The sequence below is a fragment of the Vidua chalybeata genome, chromosome 3, assembly GCF_026979565.1.
Source record: "Vidua chalybeata isolate OUT-0048 chromosome 3, bVidCha1 merged haplotype, whole genome shotgun sequence".
In the NCBI taxonomy this organism is placed as follows: domain Eukaryota; kingdom Metazoa; phylum Chordata; class Aves; order Passeriformes; family Viduidae; genus Vidua; species Vidua chalybeata.
This window is the reverse complement of record NC_071532.1, coordinates 44,529,979-44,555,638: the sequence shown is the minus strand read 5'-3', so window position 1 is coordinate 44,555,638 and position 25,660 is coordinate 44,529,979. Positions and strand designations below refer to the sequence as shown.

Sequence of the window (25,660 nt, the reverse complement as noted above, 5' to 3'; positions counted from 1 at the left end):
GTACAAGTTATTTTGAAGCAAAGCATCTGGAAGCATGCTGACTACGCCGATCCTTTATGGTAGGTTCCAAAGGATAGTCCCAAACCCATCCTGCATTCCTCTCCACAGATCCAAGGGAAGTGCATGCAGAGAGTATGGCAGCTGAACAATGTCACCATTTTGCTGGGGATACCCCATAGTTGTCCTCACAGGAAAGCTAGGTTCTCCTGGAGCACAGCACCATAACTTTGTCACTGAAGAACAGTTATTAAGCTCATTTTATCTTAGATAAGCTTGCAGGAATGAAATAATACAGTGGTTTAGCCAGCTTCATAGAAGCCAAAATGGGTGGCAAAAGCCACTGATCATCCCCCAGGCACAAAGACAGCAGGTAAAAAACTGGAAATCCCTGAAGGGAGAGCAGGTCATATACAGGAATAGGAGAAGGATATAATGGAAGAAAACTGACAGCCTAGTAGAGCCTTTATAGTGTCCAGTATCAGATTCTTTATTGATTCAGAAAAAGTTCACCCCATACAGATTTCATACCTCTTAGTAACTCAGCTACAAGTTTCTGTTCATCAGCTTATCAAAACTCGTTTTTCATACGGAAAAAAGTTTAAAAATAACATCTTCCTTTCTTCAACAGCAGTATGTGTTGCAAACATAAGTGCTTTAAGGCATCACAAATTTCATATATAAGGACAGAACAACTAATTGATAGTTCAGTAATTCCAAGATGACTGGCGAGAAGGAAAACAGCTGTTTTCCTAGCTGTAAAAAAAACAAATACACTTAAGTCAAACATTGACAACTATATTTCTTCTAAAAATAGTACACATTATAGCAGAAGACATAAGAATAAATTGAACACTCAGAACCAATATCTTGTAAACAGATATAAAACTAAAAAAAGAGTGTGTACATCTCCATTTATGGCATACAAGGAGGAAAAAAAAGTATTTCAAGTATAGTAATGAATAATCCAGTGTGTGGTGAAGTTTAAGGCTAACATTTTCAATCTTCAGAGCTGAATTTATACAGAATCCACCTATGAATTCTCAGAAGCAGTTTTATTTCCATCTGACATGTCTTGCATCTGACATTGACTTTTGAAGAGCTTCAAGGGATTAAACTCATCTTCACAAGACAACAGAGTTTCTTCAAAATTTTACAGTTTTTACCCAGAAATCAGAAAAAGGGGTAGATTTCAGTTGAACACCTTGATTCAGGAATCCTACTGCATCATTTCATATTCCCATTCTGATTCTTAGGTGAGGATTCCAGCTCCTAGCTGGTCTGGATCTACCGAAGCAGAGCATATTAGCATATTATAATACCACACAGGTACACCTGTGGTATGTTATGGGCGGGAAAAGTTGTGTGCATACATGCCAGCACTCATCACTCAGAAGAACAACTTAACACACAGGCATATGATCCTAAATCCTGCAGGCAGTCAGCCCAAGGTATGAGAATTATGTTGGACAAGCTGCATTATGAGCTACTGCATATCAGCAGTGGATTCCTCTGCAGGAACTGAAAGCAGCAGGCAGCCCAGCCTCAGCAATAGTCCCCAAAGCTGAATCTAGAGCATCTAACTCAAGACAGAAGATTATTTGCAAAAGTTATGAGCTGACAGACATCTGTTGGGAAACACCCACTCATAGAAGAGAACCATTAAACACTTGAACTCCAGCCCCAACAAGACAGAGCAGTAAAATTTTCTCCTTAAAATACAGTTAGAAAACTAGAGTTCTAAAGAGTAGCAGCTTTTTTTGAGGAATGATTAAAAAAAACTCATTACAAATTCCAGTCTTTTCTAGAAAAATTAAAAATTCAAACCTCAAATTTAGGTCAATTTCTTTACCCTGAAACAAGACTTTCAGCTTCTTGAAGTCACTAAAATAAAGCTAATTTTATGTCAGTCCAGAACAAGTGCCTGACTTGAAAATGTTAGTCTTTACTTCTAACTCCTCCGTAACTATATCACTCAGTATCTACAGTAAAGTATTACTAGAAGTCCCTTTTCAAACTCTTCCAGTAAGAAACTCAGCATACAGCATTAGACTTCCCTTAGCTTTGCTACTAATTCTTATAATTTCTACTCGAGAAAAGTAAACTGTGTATCAACCTGCACCCCGTTCTAGTTTTGCCCCACATCTTGACCAGTGCTTGGGTATATACACCTATGTACATACTACATTTTCTGAGATGTCAGAAGAATGGTAGGAAAAAGGCCAATTCTGAAACATTTAAAATGTAAACAGTGTAATTCAGACTATTAAAATACTTTAAAAAAGCATCAGTCTTAACCACTGTAAGTGCTTTAATAACCATCCACCTGGGCTGTAGGTGAATTCAGCTGTTCATTTTCCATTAGAGTGGCTTTAATCAATATATAGTGCTAGTTTCACACAAGACTGCAACTGCCTTGTTGTGCGACAGAAAGTAGGCCAATCCACAGGACTGTAAAGAAAACCACAGCCTGTGAAAAGGGACGTTACAGTCAATACTAACAATACCCTGTGGTGCCATCATCTCGCACTGCAAAGTGAGAGGGATTTGATACCTGCACTCAGAGTGTACATTGTCTTTAAACCTGTGGAAAGTAATTTTAAGCATAGAGCCTTTTAATTGGTTCTTTTCGCCCCTGAAGGTTAGGGCTTGAAAAGTCTCTCTGAATTGCATGATTTCTTCCTACAGTAAATATATGGCCTACGATGTAGTAACATGTGAGCAATTATTTATTGTTTAACATCTTTTATTGTTTAATGTATACTCTAGTTCATGAAAGAGACTTAATTTGCTCAAAAGTGATGTTGAATATTCAGTTAATTGTAACATTCAGATCCAAATTGCTGCCTGGAACACTGAGGTGTTCCTGTGCCAAAAACAGTGTCACAAAGCTTAAAAAGCAACTAAAAAGGAAGAAAAAGATTCCACCTCATCTTGTACTAGGTAGAACATACAAAATTGTAGAAGGGCTACCAGTAAGGCCAAGAGACTTGCCTTCTAACTACGGCTTTCCCAATAACAACAGCACACAACTGATATCGTTCACAACTGCTGCAGTAAAACACATGGTCTGGCCTTTTCCTTCCTTTTCTGTTTAGGAAGGCTGTGAACAGCAGCAAAGAAACTGAAGGTATTTGCAGACTCAAGAACACAACCTGGATGACTCCATTCACTTTTGGAAGGTTATCTTTGCAACCCTGAGGGCATAAAGCTTACCTTGTGTATAGATAAAGCTTACACAGTATACAAACTCTCAGTACAGGTTTTCTCTCTTGCAAGGGAAACTTCCAATGTATTAGTGGTAGCTAGCATTTAACATGTACAGACTAACAACTTTCTTTGACCTAGAAGTCATTCTGGTAAGTTCTGCTCCCCCTCTTGGGCCATTCCTCCTCCACCCATTTCAGCAGCACTTTCACAACATCAATTCTCTTATAAAATTTACAGAGATCAATCAGCTGCTCCACAGTCCGGTCACTATTCCGTAGCAAGAATTCCAAAGTGGGACTTTGGGGCTTTTGTTCAAGGAAACACAATTCATCATAAGTCATCCCCCACTTGCTTGCTAAATTTCTCCAGTTTTTCACTGTTGGATGGCAGGGATCCAGCTTTAACCTCACTGTGTACAACAAGTCTTCATCATTGAGCATGTCACTGATGGTTGGTGCACGGAATAAGCACAAGGAGCAGGTGACATTTTCCTTGCAGGTTTTCTTGAGATCTGCAGTGAAAACCATTACATGGGAAGGAATTAGGATCTATTGCTGTGGTATCACCAGGAACAAAAAGTCAAAAGCATAAAGGGTTGTGGAGTTATTATTTTTCTTCGAATTGCTTCTGAAAAAGTCAGAATAATGATATGCAATGCCTCTTCTTTCTCATAAAGAACTATTAAATTAACTTTCTAAAACTTCTCTCTTCACTACACTCTAATCAAAAGTGGCTTTAATAAAAAAGCCAGTAATTTTGAAAGTACCATATTTATACTTTTACAGAAAAGACACAGGATTCAATGCAGCGTGTGAGCTAGGATAGTCCCCTTTTTGTTTTTGGAACAATGTGTCTTCCTTGAATCTACCATAATGCCCACTTACATCACCAACAGGATTATGTGTGCATTCTGTACATCTGTGTTGTAGAATGAAGGAAAAGGTTTTGCATTTCTGAGCTGCTACCTTCATAACAACATAAAATATGTGCACCAGGAGAATCTCTGCTGACAGATCCAAACACAACTAACATCTAGTATGTAAACACAATGAAAAAGTAGATATGTTCCTTTGCTTTGTAAGGGCTCTCACAATAAAAACTGTCTGTGTTTTACCAACAAAGCCTATTTTAAATGTACATCATGAAAAGGAATAAAGTGCATACTCCTCCACGTGTGAGAAAAACAAAACTACCAAGTTGTTGGAAAGAGTTGGTGATATGTTCTAAAATCTGTATCAAATACTGAAAATTGCCATTTAGAAATCTCCTACACACTATAGTCAGTATCTCCCCCAAAACTGGGAACAATATGGTGCTATCAGACTATATTATATATTAATATCCCTTAAACCACATGGAAACCAGTTTGAGTCATACCTCCAGTCAAACACTAATACCAAGACCTTTAACAGTGCCACAGTTCAGGACATGGTCTGAGCATTTTGGCTGCAGATATGACCTTAACTCTCCCTTCTCCTTTTCAAAAGCAGGGAGAATCTGGTATCTCCAAATAGTATATAATGGACACAACCTAGAAGCTTTTCATAAAGTTTCTGTGTTCCAGCCTCATTGTACAGCTTGAAATAGGGAAGTAGCTGGTCCTACTTCAGATGAAATTCTGTGAAAAAGGGACTGATAGTAATCAACAGATTGATTAAAAACAACAGAAAACAGTGACACACAATTTACAAGTGCTGTATCAGAGGCCTGAACTGTATCTCTGGCAAAGGATAAATCTGGTAGTTAGTGCCACCTACTCATAAGGACAATAGCATCTGTTCAGCAAAATCTGCGGGATTTTGTGGCTCTTTTTTTAACATCAATTATTTATTTTCAGTAATTACTGTCAGATTGTATGAAAATTCCAGTATATAATGTCTGCATGCATGTTCTATTTTATTTTTAAAGAAAGAACAGGCTATTGTTAGTTTTGTAACATTGCTCATCAGATTGTTTTTTTAGCAGGCCAAGGACAACTTCTGAAGTTTTCAACAAGTTAGGACGTGCAGCAACAACACTGCTGCAGACACATAACTTCATACAAATGCTTAGATTCCCTGTTAAAGGGAAACATGTTCTGGTGACATCTTAGCTCACAGGTATTCCACAGGCCTTACAGCTGTTCTCTACAGGAATATGTATATTAACTCTTCTGTTCTTCTTGTCCACTCTAAACTTGCTGAAGTGAGACAAAACTTTCTTGCTTCATTCATACCAACCTTTACTTATACAAACAAGGCAAAATGAATATAATATAACCCAATCAAATTTCTGGCTGAGCTCAGAGGGCAGGAAAGCACCCTATCTGAATTTCATCTTATATACTCTGGCAGGGTTGCCAGGATAAGTTTTGTCCTCCAATAGAAACAGGGAAGAAAGGGTAAAGAAAACACCTCTGTAAAAGGGCACAGATAAGTAAACAAAACTAAACCAATCTGCTTCTTGTGCTATACCATCTGGAAGACTATCAAAAGCATCATAAAGAATCCTGCTTTTCTAAGGTGCCCCTATGTTAGACACTGACAAGCACTACCCAACAAAATGCATGATCCTAATGCTACCTGATAGGACAAGCTTCTTTACTAATAGGAAACTCTCCATTTCTGACTGTTAGACTAAGAGAACTGTATAGCATACACACACACTCCTCTCCAGCAGAACTCACACAAATTATGGGATAAGCACTCACAGCCTACTGCCAGCTTCTGCTCTCTCCTGACAGCTATTTCCGCATCACTTCCAAAGGCAGAGGTACTAAACATATTTGGAAAGCCCAACTTGCATATTTTGTATGGTCTGCATTATTGATCACCATCCTCTTAGAACAAAGGGGAAGCTGTAAATTACACTGGTAATGAAATGAGCTCCATAAGCACTAATTATCCAGGCAGTTATTTGTTATGACAAATAGCAATTTTTAAAAAAGCACTTTCAAATAAAACCTAGGAATAAAATATGGAGAACAATAAAGCTGACCTATTACCTGAAACCGATTCATCAGTATGATTTTGTGTGTCTTTGTCTTCTGGCTACAAAGCAGAAAACAAATATAAAGTAAAAATAAAACAATATAATTGAACACCAGAATAAGTATTTGACTAATTTACAACCAGCAGGAGATTACTTAAAAGAATCCCAAGCTACTTGTAAAGTCAGACAGGGAATATACATATCATTTTGAGGAATTGCTAACAATCTGCAGTCTTTTCAGGCAGCATTTCCATGCTTTGGCTCATAAAACTGCTCTATTGGCTGTATGCACTGAACAACAGCATTTTTATTAATGATATGCTATAGCACTGCATCTTTTGACTAACTCTCTCTTAAATACTCAAATTGTTATTTAACAATTGTTATTTAACAATTCATATGGTTTGATTAAAAAGATTTTTTAAATGTTTTGCAATGTAAAAACCAAGAATTTTGCCTGTAACAAGCAGCATTAAGGGACTGTTTTGTTGATCTAGGCAAAATGGAGAATTTTTTTATAAACTTCTTTACGTACATAGGAAGATTTTATAGACAACAGGTGGATATGAATATTTTTGCAGCTCACATCTAACCCTCCTCCTATTTGAAGTTAACATTCCCTCAATGGTGTTTCATCTGCTAATTAAACATAATGAAATTTCTTAGCAGCCTGAGACTGTAACACACATTCTAACATTTAAATTCTACTACTTAGCAACCTCTAAAAACTGGAAGGACAGCCCCTTGATTGTAGAACTGCAGGGAAACTGCAGCTGCCCTTACTTTAACTATGCAGGTGTGAAGCCAGGTGAAATAGCTTTCTTCTGTGAAGAATTTAAAGATTGGGGAATTTCCCCTTAGATAGCTGCAATGAAGTATTGTTGATCTTTTTGTATTGTATCATTCTTCTGAAACAGCAGGCTTCTTAGTTTTGCAGGTTGTGCATACAAACAAAAGTCAATATATGGGTAACAATATAGTGTAATAAGATACTCTAGTCCTATCTGCTACACCTTCTTTACTAAGAAATCCACTAAAAATAGAATACAGGCAATTTCAGTTGCTGTGGTGAACTTGCATGCTTTCACAATCTACTTATAAAGAAGGTGAACTCTCTCTAAAATATTTACAGACTTCATTAAGAAAGGAAAAATTTGCATACTGTTTTCAGTATTTCTTTACTCCCTGAAAACTGCAAGACCACACATGCAACATCAAAATGTCTGCTGTCTGCTCAAGAGAGATCTAACACTGCACATGCCAATTGCAACTGTATAAGCCCTGCCATTATCTTCTAGCAGTTTACTTTTCTACCACAACAGCTTTATCTGGACAACGCTTTTTAAATGCAAAGTTGGCCTTCATGGCAACATGTGAGCACCCAAAGTTAAAAAAAATTAAATCTGAAGTTCCTGATTATAGTAATTGTCTTCACTCCCACAAATCCCTTAAATGGCAGAATGTTATTACTGAGCCTCAAGGAGCAAATTCTCAGAAGAGTAACTCATTGGGGAGAATGAGAATGAGCAACTTCCCAGGACAGCTCAGCCTCCCCAGTGATCTACTTCAAAAGAAACAAATAAGCAAATTTAAAAAACAAACAAAACAAAAATACACACACACACAAAAAAAAAAAAAAAAAAAAAAAAAGGAAAAGCAGATACTGTTCACTTAACTGCTGTCCTGAACTTGATTTCCCAGACTTTATCAATTCTTTGAAGCTCAAAGCCTACTGTGAAAGCCAATGCCTAAGTGTCCTTATGTCATTATACATGCCTTATGAGGCATAAAAAATAAGAGTGGGTAGTACTGCAAAAAGTACAAAGAAAAGCAGTGATACTTACCTGTGCCATACATCCTTTTTCAAAATTCATATTTTTACTGATCATCATTATCCAATTTATCAAGTCAGATGCACTCAGGTTTATTCAAGATCATTTTCTTGTAATGTAATTGCAATAAGACAATGTAGTGTTACTGCCAGGGAAATGAAGGCATTAAGCAAGAATATTTTTTGTCCACAATGAAGATCCAATCATCCTCTACAGGTCTAATCAGAGCTATAAACTTATGTACAGTCTGAACGTAAGCAGAAAGTTTTCCAGCTCTGTGGAACCATTACCACCCTAATACACTGAATTATCTTTATAGTGATTCTAAGCTGACAATAAATGTTCTCTTCTTGATGATGGGGAGCAACAGTTACCTCCATCATCTGTGAAATGCATACGAATCCCATGTTTGTTTCTGATGGAATTCAGCTGGGACTCTGGCATTAGGAACTCCTTTTAATTCTTCATCTTGCTGAAAAATGCTCATTCATTTCTCTTCTCCAAGTTTTCTGCTCAACCCAAAGAGAATCAATTTGAAATTCAGAAAAAAACCATTCACTTGAAAGATGATAACCATGGAGCATGGGAGTCACTCAGCATTGCTCTTCCTATGGCAATGAAAGATTTCACAAAAAGTGGACAGTGTTTCAACTATGGGAAGAGCAGTGTCCCAAAATCAAAGCAAAACAGTAATGCCTCTCTAAAGGCAAAATCTAGGATTCCTTACTTCTTCACTTCTTTTCTGTCTAGCTTTATTTTCACCAGGAAATATTTCCATCAGAGGGACAGCATGCATGACAAAGCTTTAACACTTGCTGGCTCTTCTTCAGAACATCTATACCTTGATCAAAACCTATTTAAACTAAAAATACATGTTAATGATAAAATAATCTCTTTTTTTGCTCTTCTCCACAAAAGCCCCCTTCATTGAACTCTTGAAAAGAAAGCAAATTTCTGGTCTGTTTTACTGAATAATTTTGTGGTCTCCAGATGTAGTCTGAAAATATACTTATTTGTTAACATACTTAATGAAGTAACAGCAGTAACTTAGTTCACATTCAAGTAACATTTTTCTTACCTGTTGTATTAGGCCAGAATCTGACGTAAGGGTCTTGATGTTCACAGATGCAATTTCCAAAGTAACTTGATCTCTTAGGTATTCCTCATCTAAAGCAAAGAGTGTAAAACACTGGTCTTCTGCTCACACACAAATTTAAATAGTAAAACTATCAAACAAATTATAGTATAGGTGTCTAACATACAAAATTTAACTCCATATCATGATCAAACACTGGGAATTGCTAGGTTAAAAGCCCAAAATGTTAAGTCAGCAGAGTTTGTAACAGTCATGCTTAGCATGACTGTGAGAAGAAATATAATCCTTACAGAGATTAGATATTAGAGTAGCAGTTGTTTTCTAAACAAACACCACACTATTTTTAAAGCAAGAGTCATGTTGTTCTTTCAGAAAACTGACTACAGAATATTAACTGAACCAATACAACAAATTAGGCTGAAGATGTCACAAGTCACTCTAATTTTTGTTTTGCTTTTCTCATCATACTTAAAATGACAGTTAAAATAAGTACTCCATAAATATTTATCTTTTATTCTGCCCTTTGTGAACTGGACTCATCCTAGTGATTCCTACTACACAGGAATTTGCTGAAGCATTGAACTAATCCATTTCAAAGTGTGTTTATCAACAGCCCTGGGAGTCCACTTAAAAGCACAGCATTCCCTAGTACAGCACAAACTCTACTAACTTCAGCCCTCAAAATGGGATGCAAAGGATACATAAACCCTTTGTGGACCTTGTGCACTCTGCATGATTAGTAAGGTCCTCCTCATCAAACTATTTGCATAATTCCCCTGAGTCAGGTGCTGACTAACCATTAACACAAGGTTTATTAAAAGGGTTATATAGTACACACAAGAACACTGCATGGGAGTGACAACATTTGTAGCACCTGTATGTTTCCATTTGTTGTTTGTTTAGTGGCAAGATCTCATTGAAGAACCTCTATTACCTTTATGAATCATCACACAACAGAAAGAATCAATATTTTCTTAACTCACCTAAGAATCAAAGAATTCATCCTTACACTTGCAGAAAAAGGAAACCAAAAATCACTGTTCTCCTCTTTTATTGGTTTTATAGGACTGTTGGAAAATATTTCATCCCCAGTGATCAACAACAACAACAAAAAACCCACAAAAAAAAAAAAAAACACCCAAACAAACAAAACACCAAAAAAAAAAACCCCAACAAAAACAACCCACCAAAATAAAGTCTGTCTGAAAATGCAAGGCATGGACATCAAACCTGTGGAAGTAATATGTGTGAAAATTTGTTCTGTATTTCAGTGGAAATAGAATTATTATCAGATCATGATAAACATTAAGGCGACCTCTGCAAGATAACAAGTTCCCTCAACTCCCTTTTATTTCATAATCAGTTAAGGGTGCCAAGAACTTTAGTAAGTTATGGCTCCAAAACGGCCCATTAATTAACTGACCAATAAAAGAAACACACAGCCCCTCTCACCAATGTACTGTCTGTTCAAACATTAAATCTGAAACAAACATAATTATGTGTGTTATACAGAATCAGATCAGCACATATGTTATAATTTTTAGTTGACAGACTCATACTTCTAAGTTTGTATTTTTTATGGAAATAACTATGAAAAGCCATTCTCAGAGAAATAATTAAATTCACAGAAATTAACAGAATACTAAGAGGTATTTGTATCACATTCAACTTCAAAGGGGAAATGTCAAGCTATATTAGTAATTACATCTTCTTACACTAAGTAAGAGGAAGCAAAAATGAAAATTAAATGTAAACCAAGTGCACTTCCTTTTTACAGAAAGTGCTGACCTTTCTACTTATCTCTTAGCTTTACTTTTTAAATTACATGCATTTAGAATATGCAATTTTGGACTTTAAACAACCCCGACAAATTTGAAATTTGGGAATTTATCTAATTAATTTTGAGGAGGATCTAATGTCACAGGTGAAATAAAAAATAGAACATAGAAAAGAATGTTCCAGTGTAATTGCTTTGGTGCTAATAAACAATTTTGAAGGGCCAAACCACCTGCCTGCAAATAAACAGAAACTAGTTTATGAGTTCAAAGAGTCTTCATCCCACATGATCCTTCCCTGCTGAGCAGCACTTCTGAAGAGTGCTCATTTCCTCTGCCTGGCTTTCTCAAGCCCCAGAATTATCTCCAACTTTTCTTTGACCCCAGTGGTATACTGCTCCCATTCCTCAGCACAAGTTTCCATTGTGACAAGCCTGATTTCCTGTGGCTGTCCCACTGCAAATCTGCTATGCAATAAAGGATGGAGAGCACACTTCCTGCAGAGTGCTCCTCAGCCAAGCCCCTGCCCATGCATTCCCTGGACAAAAGTCAATGGCGAAGCCTGGGATGACAACAAAAATCCCACCCCACACATCAAAGAAATATAAGGAGGATATTCACACTTTGTAACCCATGTATTTTTCTTCAGAAACTGCACTCCCTCACTCCATTTTCAGCAAGGAGAGGCAGGAACTTGTGCAGAGCAGACCTAATAGTAGGTTCCCCAGTAGACATATTAATACCTGCTGAAGGTAAAATATGGCAGGAAGAGTTGACTGGTTATAAGGCTGGGAATATAGTCAGAGGCAAAAGACCTGAAAGGTATTTCTAGATTTTATTTCTAACAACATGAAGGCACTGGTAGTCCCTTCAAAGCCACCATCTAACATTATGATATCTCTCCCATCTGTTGTCTGAACAGTGTCCTTCAATGGCACCACTGTATTTTCCCTTCAGATGAAGAACCCAGGTCTTCTGATGATAGTTTTAGAGTGACTTTTAGATGAAAACTAAACTTGGGAAGGAAATTTCAAAAGTTTATATAAATACCAAACCGGCCTCAAAAATAGAGGGCATTACATTTAAAACACAAATAGGTGGCAAAAAGTATGAGTATTTTAATCTGTTGAGTAACACCACTGGTTTTATTGCAGACAGCAACACATATCAATGATATCTGAATAGACAGAATTCACAATACCTACCTTTAGGTACTCCTGTGTCTTGGACAGGATATTTTTCAGTCTGTCACAAAAAGGCAAGAAACACCAATGTTTATTATTTTGAGTGCAATTGTGCTGGGGAAAAGTATTTATATGCTCTTTATGTACTTTTGTAAGTGCATAATTATAGTTGTATCTCTCAAGTTGCTACTAGTTGATCTGTTCACCATCAGATACAGCATCACTTTTCTGTGGGAAACTGAGATGTTACTAACACTGCTGATTAGCACAGGAAGAAGTAATAGAGACTGCTGCTTTGCTACAGTACTTTTAAAGTTATTTTTAGTGAAAAAACAGAGTTTAGGAAAAGAAATTTTGTACTGAAGTAGCAAGATTATCTTGAAAAGGTAATGTATGCCAGGAGGAACAGACATGATTGTGAATTCTCTTTTAGCAGATTAAGCTTTTAATAAAATGTTTCTGCATTGAAAGAAAAATAAATATTTTCCCCTTCTTCTCTAAACCTACTTAGCTGATTAAGATGCAATAGGAAGCTATTATTACTGAGTTTAAGGTGACAGCTACTGATTCCCGGGCATGACATAACTTATTATTAGATCTGAAATTTACTTCCCTCCCTATGGCCCTCGCCCTTACGTATAATTCCCACCTCAGCAGGAGCCTGGGGTGTTTGAGATCCCGACACAAGCGGTGCTCGTGAGCCAGCGAGCACCAGAGGGCGCGGTTTGGTCCCTCCCGAGGCTCAGCCGAGCCTGCCTAAGGCACCGCTCTTAGATCCTACCTTTCCATGACTTCAAATCAGCTACAGGAAGTAATAATAGCTTAGTTCTGCTGAAATTTTAAGCCCTAGGTGGTTTTTTTTATCCGTCTAAACTATGTAGACAGAAGAATGTCAGCACCAATTTTTCTTAGTTGCTGGGGCTTTTCTAAATTAAAGAGATGTCACTGCCACAGCCTTTGGAGGTTATCCACAGACAGCTCTGCTGATAATACCATCCAGTTCAACTGATATACATGTTGGTATTTTAATTTACACTTTGACTGCACAGGTTAATTTATTAAGGTTTTTTGTGCAGTCATACAGATAAGCAAAATCTTGTATATACACTCACAGTGTGATTTAGCATCCTTGAATGTTTTTTCCCCACTGTGGCATTGCATAACCATAGAGAGCTATAATGAATTCAACTGCACTAGACCAGAAACACATACCATTGTTAAGGAAAGAGTGCTTGGATCCGTATCCTCCACTGGCTCTTTTGCAGCATGATCTGCTGGAAAAAAGAAAACTTTACCACTGCATAATCATCAAAGTATTTCTGCCAATTAATATTTTGTTTCTTTGTCTGACCAAGGTAAAATACAACTATACAGCCATTACATGCATTATGTCATATTTCCACAAGAAAACGTGACAAACTGGAAAATGTAGGAACTACTAGCACAGACATTAGAAACTACATGTAATAAGGACACCCAATGCCAACCTAACAAAAGATAGACTTCAACTAAAATCCTAAACTATCCGTAGTGGGGAAAAAAAATCACAAAACATGTCAGCAATAAATACTAAAATTCAGTTCTAAAACTGAATTAAGTTCTGTTCTCCTATTGACAGCATTCAAATTTCTCCTCAAAGAAAGAAATCAAACAGGAAACGAACATACCCACTACAACAAAAATTAATACTATAATGTACACCAGATTACAATAGAAAATTGAAAATACTAATTTAAAATATTTGAGCAAAATATTAATTTTTTGTATACAATAAAAGAGTAAATTTCAACTATATTAATATCAAGAGAATCAAAAAATTAATCTTCAAAGTACCTGGAGGCAAATCATGAAATGTTAACCCCTCTGCATCAATGGCTAAATTGACAAATACTAGTGGGATACTGACCACAAGTGCACAGAGAATCTGAAACAAATCTCATACAGAAGTCAGGATTCACAAAACTACTCCTGTAATTTAACATAATCCTGACATATTTTTCAGAAATCTCTTCTGGTGATAAGTATAAATGTTTTCAAAAATATAAAAACATTTTAAATTATGTGGTAAGATCTTCATTCTTGTCGCTCTTACTCTAAAAGTCACTTACTGCAAGTACACATGAAGTTTTCAGCTGCAACAAGTAAGACATGACTGTAATCAGTATTTGGTGACTACCTTCTTTGGAATATAAAACCCAGTAGATTTAGAACAGAGTCACAGAAATTAACTACAAAGCACACATTATAAACACGGAGCCCCCAAACAGAACAGAAGTTACACAGACACTATTCTAAACAGCTAAAATTAAGCATAGTTGCTTATTTCAGGACCCACCACTGTAATCCACTCAATACAACAGAACAAGCTGAAGCAATAACCAATGCAAGACAGCACAATAAACTGAAAATAAAAAAGGTGGCAGTAGTAGGACAGAGTTGTTCTACCTTCTGCTTCTGTCAGGCAGCCCCCACCACCAGCAGTTCCTGGGTGTCCCTGAGATTCCATGTAAAGCCTTTCTCAGTGCTAGAGCCCCCAGGAAATGCATACAAATTGGCCAGGCAGGTGTCACATGATCAGATGACAAGGGCTGAGCACAGTCTTTGCACGCTGAATGTTTAAAAAAGGCAAGGGCCCATGAAATTGCAGTTGAGCATTGTTCACACTGCAAATTAGGAAGCCATATACAGAAGAGGAAAACAAAAAAAAAACAAACAAAACCCCTGTGTTCCTGTCATATTTTTGGTACATTTGAAATCCCTGCTCCAGAAACATGGTATTAATAAAATGTTCTGGATAAAGTCTGCCCTGATAGCAACAGTCAGCACAGACTCTCAAATGCAGAGAAGGTGAGAGTTACTGGGACATGGGAAAATACAATAAGCTGGCATAAGACATTGCTTGAGGGTAGGGCCAAAAATAGAGGCTCGTAGTGGGAACTGCAGTGGAAAGCTGCAGAGGAACTGGGCAAAGAGAAGCACACCCAGTAAAAGAAAGCTGAAAAACAAGGAGGCACTGGGAGCCAAAGAAAGGCTCCAGGGAAGAAGGCTAGTCCAGGCATCCCTAGTCTCACCATTTTTCCACTCAAAACCAATGGCAAAGCATGCACCTCATTGTTGGTTTATTCTGGAGGCCTTTCAGCTCCTCCTTACAGATCCTTAGATGAATTAAAAAAAAAAAAAAAAAAAAAAACCAAAAAAAAAAAAAAAACCACCAAACCAAAAAACCCCAAAAAACACCCCAAGAAACATGCAACCAGCCAAGCAAACAAAACACCCCACAGAACTTTCTTCTTCCCATGTAAGAGGAGCCTTGAGGCAGGTGAAGGCAGACCCCACAGAACACCCAAGCCTTGGTGAACCTCACTTGTTACTGTAGCTATGTAAGGGCTCTGTCCTCTATTCTCTGCTACATTTCCATGACACTACCAAGGTACATTTTGACACTGGTAACTTACTTTCCACAACCCAGAGGGAAGCACTGAAAAAATTGGAGAAGTTGGAGAGTAGGGACATTTGAAACAAGGATTTGACAGACCCAAGGATATCTCTACAAGAGGTGATGGGGTACAAGGGTGGTACCTCTCAATCCTGCTTTCTAGGTCTCACACATAAACACAGTCATGGGAATCTGCATCTTTCTTGCTTAGCATCCATCCTGAAAAGTATTTTAAAATTGTATTTCATTTCCTATACCTCAATTGCTTCCCTTTATTTAATAGTTCTTTATGAAGAATACTAATTTCCATTGTTTTGTTTTGGTTGCAGAGCACTACCAAGTCCCCCGGTTTTTTTATAAGTGAATATTTGCACCTAAGATTAAAGGTTCCACATATTGGGCTGCAGATGATTCACCAGGGTCTTGTTGACCATTCATAGTAGGCAGATAATCTGAAAACAGACCTAATATTTTATTGTGACTAGGACAATTTGAATGTCCTTTCTCTCTTTCCCAGATGCATCTGCCCCAACATTTGATAGGTCATGTCATACAGCTGGACACAGGTGCACAAAGCAGTAGGGAGGAAAGTTCTGTGTTTATCTCAGATGTAAACCATACACAGTTTTGCATGCTGAAAGGCCAACAGGAACTGCACAAAGCAGTAGGGAGGAAAGTTCTGTGTTTATCTCAGATGTAAACCATACACAGATTTGCATGCTGAAAGGCCAATCATCTGACTGACTGTCTGATTTCATGGTTACTTTGACAGACAGCTTCATAACAACATTACCTGGGATCCCTCACAAAATCACTACCACTGTACTCACCCTGACAGGATACAGACAGTGGACCACATTTACTTCCCCACATTTCTGCAGGGAACCACAAGTGAATAGACTCAGATGGACATAAATCAGCCTGTGCACGTTGAATCGGACAGGCATAAATCAGGTTCAGTGGTTGCTCCTGAGGTTCGTTTCTGCCACGCGGCACCTGCATGCTGCTCAGCAGCTGCCACAGCTCTGCCAGGGCCCACCCAGTATGACCAGTCTGCAAGACGAGCAGCAGACTTGTACCAATGCCCACCTTTTCATTCTGTCCAATACTGCTGCTATAATGGGGATGCAATGCCCCGCACTTACCAGTGCAAACAGTTTCTCTGCTTTTCACCTTTGCATTGGAAGGAAGTCTGAAAGCGAGTTTTAGAGACCCTCTAGATTTTGACCTTTAAGCATGAGGGGGCTCACAAAGCACCAAGTAGCAGAGACAGTATTCCCCTCTGTTACAGTATTACTCTGCAACACAGTCTTGACACCACCAGTAGGTGAGGGAAGCACCTAAGACCAGCTATAGTTACATAGTTCAACCAGGCTCACAAGACCTTTCTACACCAAGGCTGGGCGTACACATCATTAGTTTAACTTAGCACAACTTAAACAAGTAATCACTCTAATACTAATGTTGCTCATAGAGATGAACTCTTTAACTAAACCCAAATTAAAAATGTTGCTTTGACTACAGGCACATGAATTTTAGATTTGAATAGGAGGAGAAGACATGACAAATTATATTAGAATATTCAGTACCCTGAAAAGCCCAAGTCCATCCTCACTTGTGCATTTTTGTTTACTATCAACTACTCAAAACTTTGTCCCTGTCTGAGCAGATAGCCATGGAAAAAATCCGTGATGCTGGCACACCACAGGCGAGGTGCTTAAAAGTCATTTGCACCATTACCATTACTATATAAGTTAATGCACGTGGACTTCGTAGCCAACCGAGCTCTGGGCTTCTAAGAAAACGTCTTTTAGAAAGGTATTTTGAACATGCTGTTGACTAGCGCAAACTAACTTATACGCTAAATACTGGAGCAGGCTTGACAAGACAAGTTACACTAAATCACATCAGCAGAGCACATGATAAATTATTACCATACTTAACTGGCGTGTGTGGAGAGGGAAGGGAGCAACTTTAAAACTCTTTTCAGCCCGGCTGGGGCTACGCTCCTCACCTGGCTCCCGGGAGCCGCGGCCCCGGGTCTGCCCGGCCCGGGATGGGCGCCGCGGGCCGCACCCCGCGCATCGCCTGTCCCGGACCCCCGGGGGCCCCGGCAGCGGCCGCCGCCCCTCGGGGCATCCCCGCCCGCCCATCCGGCTCCCCGCGGCGTCGGCCTCACCTGGGGGCAACGGGTCCTGCGGAGCGGCCATGGGGCGCGGCGGGTCCCGGGGCGAGGAACGCGACGTGCCCGGAACCACCTCCGCGCCGCGCCGCCCCCTTCCTGCGCCGCCCTGCCGCAGGTAGGGCGCTCCCGGCAGGGTCGGAGCCGGGCAGGTCGGTCCTACCCATGGCCGTCCCGGGCGTGACGGCCGCCGGGGTAGAAAGCGCGTTTGCCAGGAGCCCGCATTTCCCAGCGGGAAATACCGCGGATACGTCGGATTAAATCCTCCGTGCGGGAGGTGCTCCCCTGAGTGAAAACGCCGTGTTTTGCTGAGACCACAGACACGGGGTGCACGTACCGCTCGTCAAGTAGTGCGAGTTCGGATTTAAAAGTGAGCTACTTCAGCAGTATGAAATCAAGTGCTCGCTCTCCTGTTCTTGCGGACATTTACGAGCCTAAATCACTGCCTTCCTACAGAGAAAGGCGTTCTCCATTAGGGCTTAAGGTGCATTTGCAGGTGACTCAAAGTGTATGGACAGAGTTCATAAACGCAAGTACTGCAGAGCAACAATCATAAACTGCACTGGTTTCTCACAGATATTTAAAATTTGTCCTCTTATGATACAGGCACATCCGATACTATGACGAAGTCAAATCTTTGGATATAATTGCTTTGGAACCCCACTGTCATCTCTGGCAAATTCTCTCATTTATGGTTTTGACGTAAAGTAATACAAGCTTCTTAAATGGGGTTTGTGCATAAAATCACTCTCTAAATAAGAAATATTATGTATTGCTATTTAGTGTACAATACAAGCAAAAGAAGCCAGCACAACTGAATTTACCATTATAAAGATCACTTTTGCGAGTCACCTGGCTAATTTATTAAAGAGGTAAATTTACAGACAGATTCTGTTCTGTTACACTGAGAGAACTCCAATTCAGCCAACTGGCTTACACTGGCACAACTAAAAGTAGCCTTTGGTCCATTAAGCATTAAAATGGAGTGCTTTTCCATGGATTATTTTTCATCTCTTGTTCATGTTACAAATAATATTTTTTTTTTTTAAAGTGACAAAGATTAAATTGCTCTTATTTCCACAATTTAAATTGATGACAGTAGCTGTCATCCTATTGTCATGAACATTTCTCACACTGCAGCCTGGAAAGGGGAGGTTGCTGGGGGCTGGGGATGTGGAATGCACCATCACACTTGTTATTTGTTTTTTAGTTAACATCAGTAATATTGATGTTTTCCAATTTTTTTCTTACTGAATTTCATCTGAGATAAACGGAGGCTCCACCATTGGCTTATACACACACACATACATATATCTCTATGTATCTTAATCTCCAAGTACACCTAATAGATCACTAAGATTTATGCAACTCATGATGTGAAAAAAACAAAAAAAAAATTTTTAGGCCTATCATTGTCGTCCAACTGTTCAAGAGGTCAGTTGCCTCTCATTTCTTCCACATTCATATTAAAACTCATTCTCAAATAATAAGGGCTTACTTTTAAAAGGTAACACCAAATCAAATTAGAACTAAAACTGCTGGTTCTGTGTGCTTCCCTAGATTTCCTTAGCAGCACAAGGGTTTTGGTGATGGATAATTAGGCTGAGAGCAGAATAAGTGTATTCTTATATACATAGATCTGCACAAATGCTATACTAATAATTGGAGTCTCTTTTATAGCTGTGAGGAATGACACAGCCACAATAGAACTAAGAATGTTCTAGACTCAAACCTGTCACATTTATGCTTCAATCAAATGAATGCCATGTATATCCTGAGGACCTCCATGTATGTATTGCCTCTGTGTGCTGTTCAAAAACTACTGGACTTTACCCCAAAAGTAGACACAGTGACTGCAAAAACTTTGGGGAAATATATTTACAACCTGCATAAAAATGTACCCATTGATTTCCTTCAAAATATCCCTAGTGTACTATTGTTACACAGATGGCTGTAAACAACAGAAGGCTACAAAACATGGGTGCTTGGGGCTAAGTCAGGTTTTATAATCAACATGGCATTTACTCTTCTCATAACTTACAACCTGAAATCTTCCTACATGAGGATTAAAAATTATTTCAGTAAACAGTAACAAAGTATTTTTAGTGGAACAACTTGTGTTTAACATTAACAACTAGTTAATGTTGTTCAAAAGAATGTATTTTAATAAGTGTATCTATAAATTAGATTGGCTTTTCAATTTGAAGCAGATTTCTTTTTTTAATTATCTACAGAGAACCCTTTAAAATAATTAAATTTAATAATAGAAATGAATAGTCTAGATAATATTACTGCTTAAAAACTTAGATTAGTAATCATAATTTAACAGTTTTTCCATAGTACTGAACGAGGAGACTGCAATTACTTACAAGTATCTCTAGAGTACTGATAACAGTACAGATTAAATTGGCTGTTGCATGCCTGTTCTTGTATCATTCTTTAAAGAGTGTTGTCGAAATCTTTGTTACTTAGCCAACTGACCTGTGCAGAAAACCAGCAATTATTTTGGCAAAACTAAACACAACTGTATCATAAAAGTGAAGTCCAGAATGATATAACTTTAAGCAATGGCATTCCATAGAATGCTGGATTAATTTTCTCATCAAATTTCTAAACCTAAGTACTATCTGTACCTTATCTTGCTATAACCCCATAAGCTACTAAATTCAGTATAGCTAATTTTAATGGGAAGAGTTCAGAATTTTGTAAATTTCCCCTCAAATGCAGAATTAGTAATTTCAAATGGTTTTCACAAAAAAAGTCTATGCAGATCTCTTCTCACTCTTTTCCTCTTGGCCCCATCAAAAAATCCCAAACATATTTGATGACAGAGGCTTTTCTCAAAGATCTAAAATCTGGTAATAGAGCTGGAGAATTTATTGTTTGAAATAGCAATTAACACAGTCTCAAGGGGCTCTTCCCACCTTCTGAGCATAAGACTTCAGATAAACAAGGGATAATATATTCCTCTTCAGAAAAATATAACTTATACATCCCTACAACAAAAAGAAAAGCAAAACCATACATACAAAACCCTCCCCCCCCCAAAACCAAACCAAACCAAACCAAACTAAAACAAAAAAAAAAAAAAAAAAACCAAAAAAAAAAAAAAAACCCCAAAACTTTTTTTTTTCCAGTTGATCCTCTGTAGCTTTCCACACGGAAATAGAGAGTTTTTGTTCCAGATCACAAATGCTACTATAACACAGGGGATCAGTAATATTCCCCATGCCTCGACACAGGTTGCCAATAGTCATGGTAACTGTGGGCCTGCCAAAATCACGTGGCAACCTTGTTTATTCTTCCTCATCTGTTTGCTTTCTACATTTCAAATATCTTCACTTAAGGAAGTTAAGTGTTCACATTAAGTAAAATACCTCTATGTCAATATAACTCTGTATTTCAGGAGATTTAGGAAGAAACCTCCCTGCATTTTCTCTCCCAGTATCTTACAGATAGTTTTTAATTGTCAGCAGCTTCAGACTGCTGCTAGAAAAGTTATTGAAAATTCTGACACTGCTTTGGAGTAGGGATAATTAGCCAGCAGCTAGAAAGTTAAAACTACTTTCTTTGCCACTAATTATATTAGTCTGCTCTTTTACAGTTCTTTTACAGGAACGTCACGATTTTGACATTTAATTGACAGAAACAGCACTATATAGAGAAAATGGACGAAATGACACATACCTGGACCATCTTATGTAAGCCTGTGGGAAATCTGTTTTCCTGACAGGACTGCATGATACGGAAATGTTCCCACCATTCCAGGAGCTGTGCTGTGTCCAAGTCAAACACATGCCACGGAAACAGTGAAACCTTGCTTTCTCTAGATTGACATGTTGAAACTGAGCTTAATACAATTGCTTTCAGGCTGCAGCTTATGCCTCTGCAGGGACATTAGCCCAGTCCCCCTGCCTGGCTGCTTGTTTCCTTAAATGATCAATTTAGATGAGATCTATACCTCATGGTCAGATTTGCTGACAGATAAGCACACACACTGAAAGAGCAAGTGCACACAAATCTTAGGTGTTTTTTAAACAATATTATGTATTTTCAACACACTCACTATACTCAGAAGTTTGACAGAACTAGTAGACTCATTCCTATGCTGGCATTCCTTTAAAAAAGAATAGGTATTACAGAAATGACAATAAAACTCTATAGATTACTCCTAATCTTTACTCAGATGATGCTGTTATAGACTACACAAAGCTCTTTGTTAACATCCAGCTGTAACACACACATGTGAAACATGTAAATGAGAATACAGGTGTACAGCTAAGATTTGTAGTTAGCTTTTCACCACCTACAAAAACTTCCTAAAAATGCACTTCATCCCTGTAGTTTGCTATTCTTTATTTTTTACTGCATTCTATCTTCCTTGCTTTTTTCCTCATAGTCACTGTGAAAATATTGCTCTTTTCTTATTAAAGTTTTCTTATTAAAACTTTACCTTTTTTACCAGTGTATTGAATTTGACATATTGTTTTGCCATTTACAGGCCACACTCCTGAGATAACCCTAGACATCCATAGGTACTTTTCGAAAGAGATTTGCACCCGTTGCTGCAGACTTAAGTATAGCTTGTGGTTTTAAGGCAGACATCAGTAGGTGGGGAACAAGATGTCAGTGAGGCATGACTTGCAAGGAAACAGAACTTGTATCAGGCCTAACGACAGCAGGACAGAACAGAGTGTACAAGCTCTTCACAGTAGAAGGCCTGACAGACCACAGAACTTGTGCCCTGGCACTTGGCTGCTTTCTGTACTTATGTCAGGTGGTTTACTGAAAGTTCTCACCCACAGCTGTGCCTTGCTGTATCATTTAAATCTAGACTACCACAAGATGTTCCACTGCTCAACAGGCATGGCCCTCCCACTGCTGCTGTTTGCCAGACTTAAACAGGAGATAGTGACATATTGATTCCTCTGGTTTACTCTCCTAAGTTTAGGAAGGAGTCACTCAAAAGATAATTTGGAAAAATCAACAAAGGCAAAAAATAAATAAAGGCAAAAGTTTCAAGGGCAAAAAGCTTCAAAATAAAAATCCACATTTCAGATTACTGAAATCTAGCTCATGAACTCATGAACTTGAAAAAGCAGCTGGGATTTATGAAGTTTCTCCTAATAGGAAATGTGAAGCCACCCTTTTTTACCATGTGTGTTCACTTAAATCAGTCTATAATAATCTCTAAGATCCATTTTTGGATTCCACAGTTGATGTCCATAGATCATTATTTCTGTCTACAACCAGAGTCCATAAGCTCAATTCTGGCAAATAAGAGCTGGCTAAAAAGCACCACTGGAGGTAATACAATAAAACTTGCAGGACTTGATCAGTTTCAGGCCAGAGGCAAGTTTGGTAATTGCAGATTTGCTGCATCCACTAAAAGACAGTCTTTCACTCGTGCACCCAGATCTGTGCCTATGCTAGAGAACATCAGAGAGTCATGAAGAAAAGGCAACTCTGATGTTCTTTATTTACTTCTTATTTAAGAATAAAGAACACTGGTTTTAGCTCCTGTGTTCAAGGCTTTCTTTGCTTGTACATAGAAAGAAAACATTAATGCTTTTAAATTAAACTGTCAACATGTGTAACAGCAGTACATATTATGAAATCACAGATGTTTGTTCCTATGACAACCACACTGAAAAATTAAACATATAGGCCAGACTCTTCATGACCCCAGCAACCTGTAAACTGTGATTATCCCTCTCCCCAGTAAGAGCTTGTCCTCAGCCCTGGCTAAAATGTCATAACACTGTAGCAAATTTCTTTAAAAGAAAGAGGCTTAGTAGACACTCACAGCTTTGTAATGTGCTGTTGGGTTTTGATTGCAATTGTAACACTGCTTCTTCTGCAGATCTTTCCTGAAGCTGATTTCACACAGAAATCCCATATTAGGATTTTTAAGTTTGGAGTTTTTTAGACATTTTTATACCACTAGCAAAGTAGCATTAATAGCTTTAAATCTACACTAAAACATAAAATAAGATTGAAAATACCCTAGAGTTTAGAAAACTGTGTTAAGCTACATTCAGCTCTGCTGTCTTAGACAATACTTACGTGTAAAAGGAATTTTTTTTTTTACTGCCTCCTAAAATTATCCATTATATATTTTTACAGCCAATTCCTTATCCTTCTAATATGGCAGTAAAAAGCTAAACCACAACTGACTTCTGGTACAAGCATTTCAGAGGTGAAGAAATAAAGTACCCTCTGTAACTAACATAAAGTGTTCTGAACTGAAAACTCAGTGAACACTATAACTTAAAAATATGATTGTTTACTTCTAACTTTTAGAGTCCTTTATGTGGCCTTTATGCAGCCTTTATGTGACAGTGCTTGATTCTTCCAAGGTTTTAGGGCTTTTCTAAATATTCGTGATGGAAACTTTTTTCCAGAATTGAAGGTACAAAATGTAAATAAATGCAATGAATTCACCTTAATCTGCTGAACAGAAACAGTTTCTTTGTGAGAAGTACAAATCACTTGTGATAAAGTATGGAGTACTGATACTGAGAGCAAACTATGGCAATGTAAACATTAACATTAGCTGTTCTGCTAATTTCTTCTCAAATATCTAGCTAATGTATTGCTCCACTGATGCTGGAAGTAGGAATAGGTTCTCATTTAGTCATCTGTTCCCAAATTATAGTTGTACTGCCTGTACTCCAGTGAGGAAAGAAAGGAGCATTTACATCATGTCTCTGGAACCAGACTAACTACTGCCTACTTCATCTTATGTTCTCTGTAATTCCTAGACACCATCCCTTTGCGCCATTTTCAGCAATGCAAAAATCTGTGACACACTGGCCCCTAAGGACAAACGTAATGGAAAGCTAATTTGAATGAATTTGTAAGTAAATAACAAAGGTCAATCTAAAAACTTTTAAGCCCTCTGACGTAGTTACCCTAGACTTGAAGCTTGTCTCCACACTCCAGTAAAGGTGTATTCTCCAAATGAAAGGGGGTAAGAAGAATCTGAGTTAGCATCTGAATTGAAAATAGAATCCTAATTTCAGCAACCCTGCACATTAAATCAGTGCAACACTCGAGTTTTTCACAGAAATATTCCTTTTTGCAGTTCTGGAAATGAATTACAGATAAATATTTAACTGTTGGGAGCAAAAGATGGGTTCTGAGCTGCCCAATGGAGGGGCAGGGGGTCCTGTGGCCCTGCCCAACTCACCTGTGTAGCGTTGGGGCAGCAGAGCCCCAGCCTGCTGGGTTGTACTGCAGTGCACTGGGATAGAGTGGGCCAAATTGATTTGTACAGGTCTGGACTGGGTTGTACAGATTGGACCACGTTTAGACTGGGGTTATAGGGAGATATGCTGGGACATATTTGGTTTGTTCAGTCTAGAGAAGAGGAGAGTGAGGGGACACCTCATTGTTCGTCTTCAACATCCTCACAAAGGGAGGTGGAGGGGTAGGTATCAATCTCTTCACTCTCACAACCAGCGAAAGGACTCAAGGGAACGGCCTGAAGCTGAATCAGGGGAGGTTTAGGTTGGATGTCAGGACAAGATTCTTCACCCAGAGGGTGCTTGGGCGCTGGAACAGGCTCCCCAGGGAAGTGGTCACAGCACCAAGCCTGACAAGAGTTCCAGAAGTGTCTGGACAACACTCTTGAGCATGTGGTGTTACTCTTAGGGATGGTGCTGTGCAGCATTGGGAGCTGGACTTGATCCTTGTGGATCCCTTCCAACTAGGGTATTCTATGATACTGGGCTAAGCTGGTTGATACTGGGATGGACTGCGATACACTGGCCTGGATTCGGCTTAGGCCGGGATGAACGGGGAAGTACTGGGCTCGACTGGTTCACGCGGGCCTGGACCGGGCCGAACTGCTTTCACGGCCCCGCCGCGCCGCCGCCCCTCGCGCACCCCTCCTCACGCGGCCCTCCGGGCGACGCGCGCACGCGCCCTGTCGGCCCGTCGCGCGCCGCCGCCACTTGTTTTGGAGGCGCGCGTG

At 38.8% G+C, this 25,660-nt stretch overlaps 1 protein-coding gene across 6 annotated transcripts; it reads right to left on the bottom strand.

The window, feature by feature from the left end:
• Nucleotides 1-465: 465 nt before the first annotated feature.
• EDARADD (EDAR associated via death domain) lies at nt 466-20,151 on the bottom strand. Of its 6 annotated transcripts, none has more exons than XM_053938992.1 (7): nt 20,052-20,151; nt 13,277-13,335; nt 12,086-12,125; nt 9,088-9,176; nt 6,191-6,236; nt 3,443-3,718; nt 466-753 (listed from the first exon to the last, which is right to left on the bottom strand). In XM_053938992.1, the coding sequence occupies exons 1-7, from the start codon at nt 20,116-20,118 to the stop codon at nt 599-601; spliced, it is 732 nt and encodes a 243-aa protein (XP_053794967.1). In that variant the 5' UTR covers nt 20,119-20,151; the 3' UTR covers nt 466-598. The 6 variants fall into 6 exon arrangements, with proteins under 6 accessions (XP_053794967.1, XP_053794969.1, XP_053794968.1 ...); XM_053938994.1 differs by lacking the exon at nt 20,052-20,151 and adding an exon at nt 17,680-17,756; XM_053938993.1 differs by lacking the exon at nt 20,052-20,151 and adding an exon at nt 17,680-17,717 and having other exon boundaries at nt 13,277-13,338.
• Nucleotides 20,152-25,660: the final 5,509 nt, after the last annotated feature.

Coding starts and splice junctions, on each gene's coding strand:
- EDARADD (XM_053938992.1), bottom strand. CDS start 20,118: ATGATACAAGAACAGGCATGCAACAGCCAATTTAATCTGTACTGTTAT. Junction 6,237..9,087: donor ATTCTGGCCTAATACAACAG/GTAAGAAAAATG, acceptor TCTGCTTTGTAG/CCAGAAGACAAAGACACACA. Junction 3,719..6,190: donor TACTGATGAATCGGTTTCAG/GTAATAGGTCAG, acceptor TTTTCACTGCAG/ATCTCAAGAAAACCTGCAAG.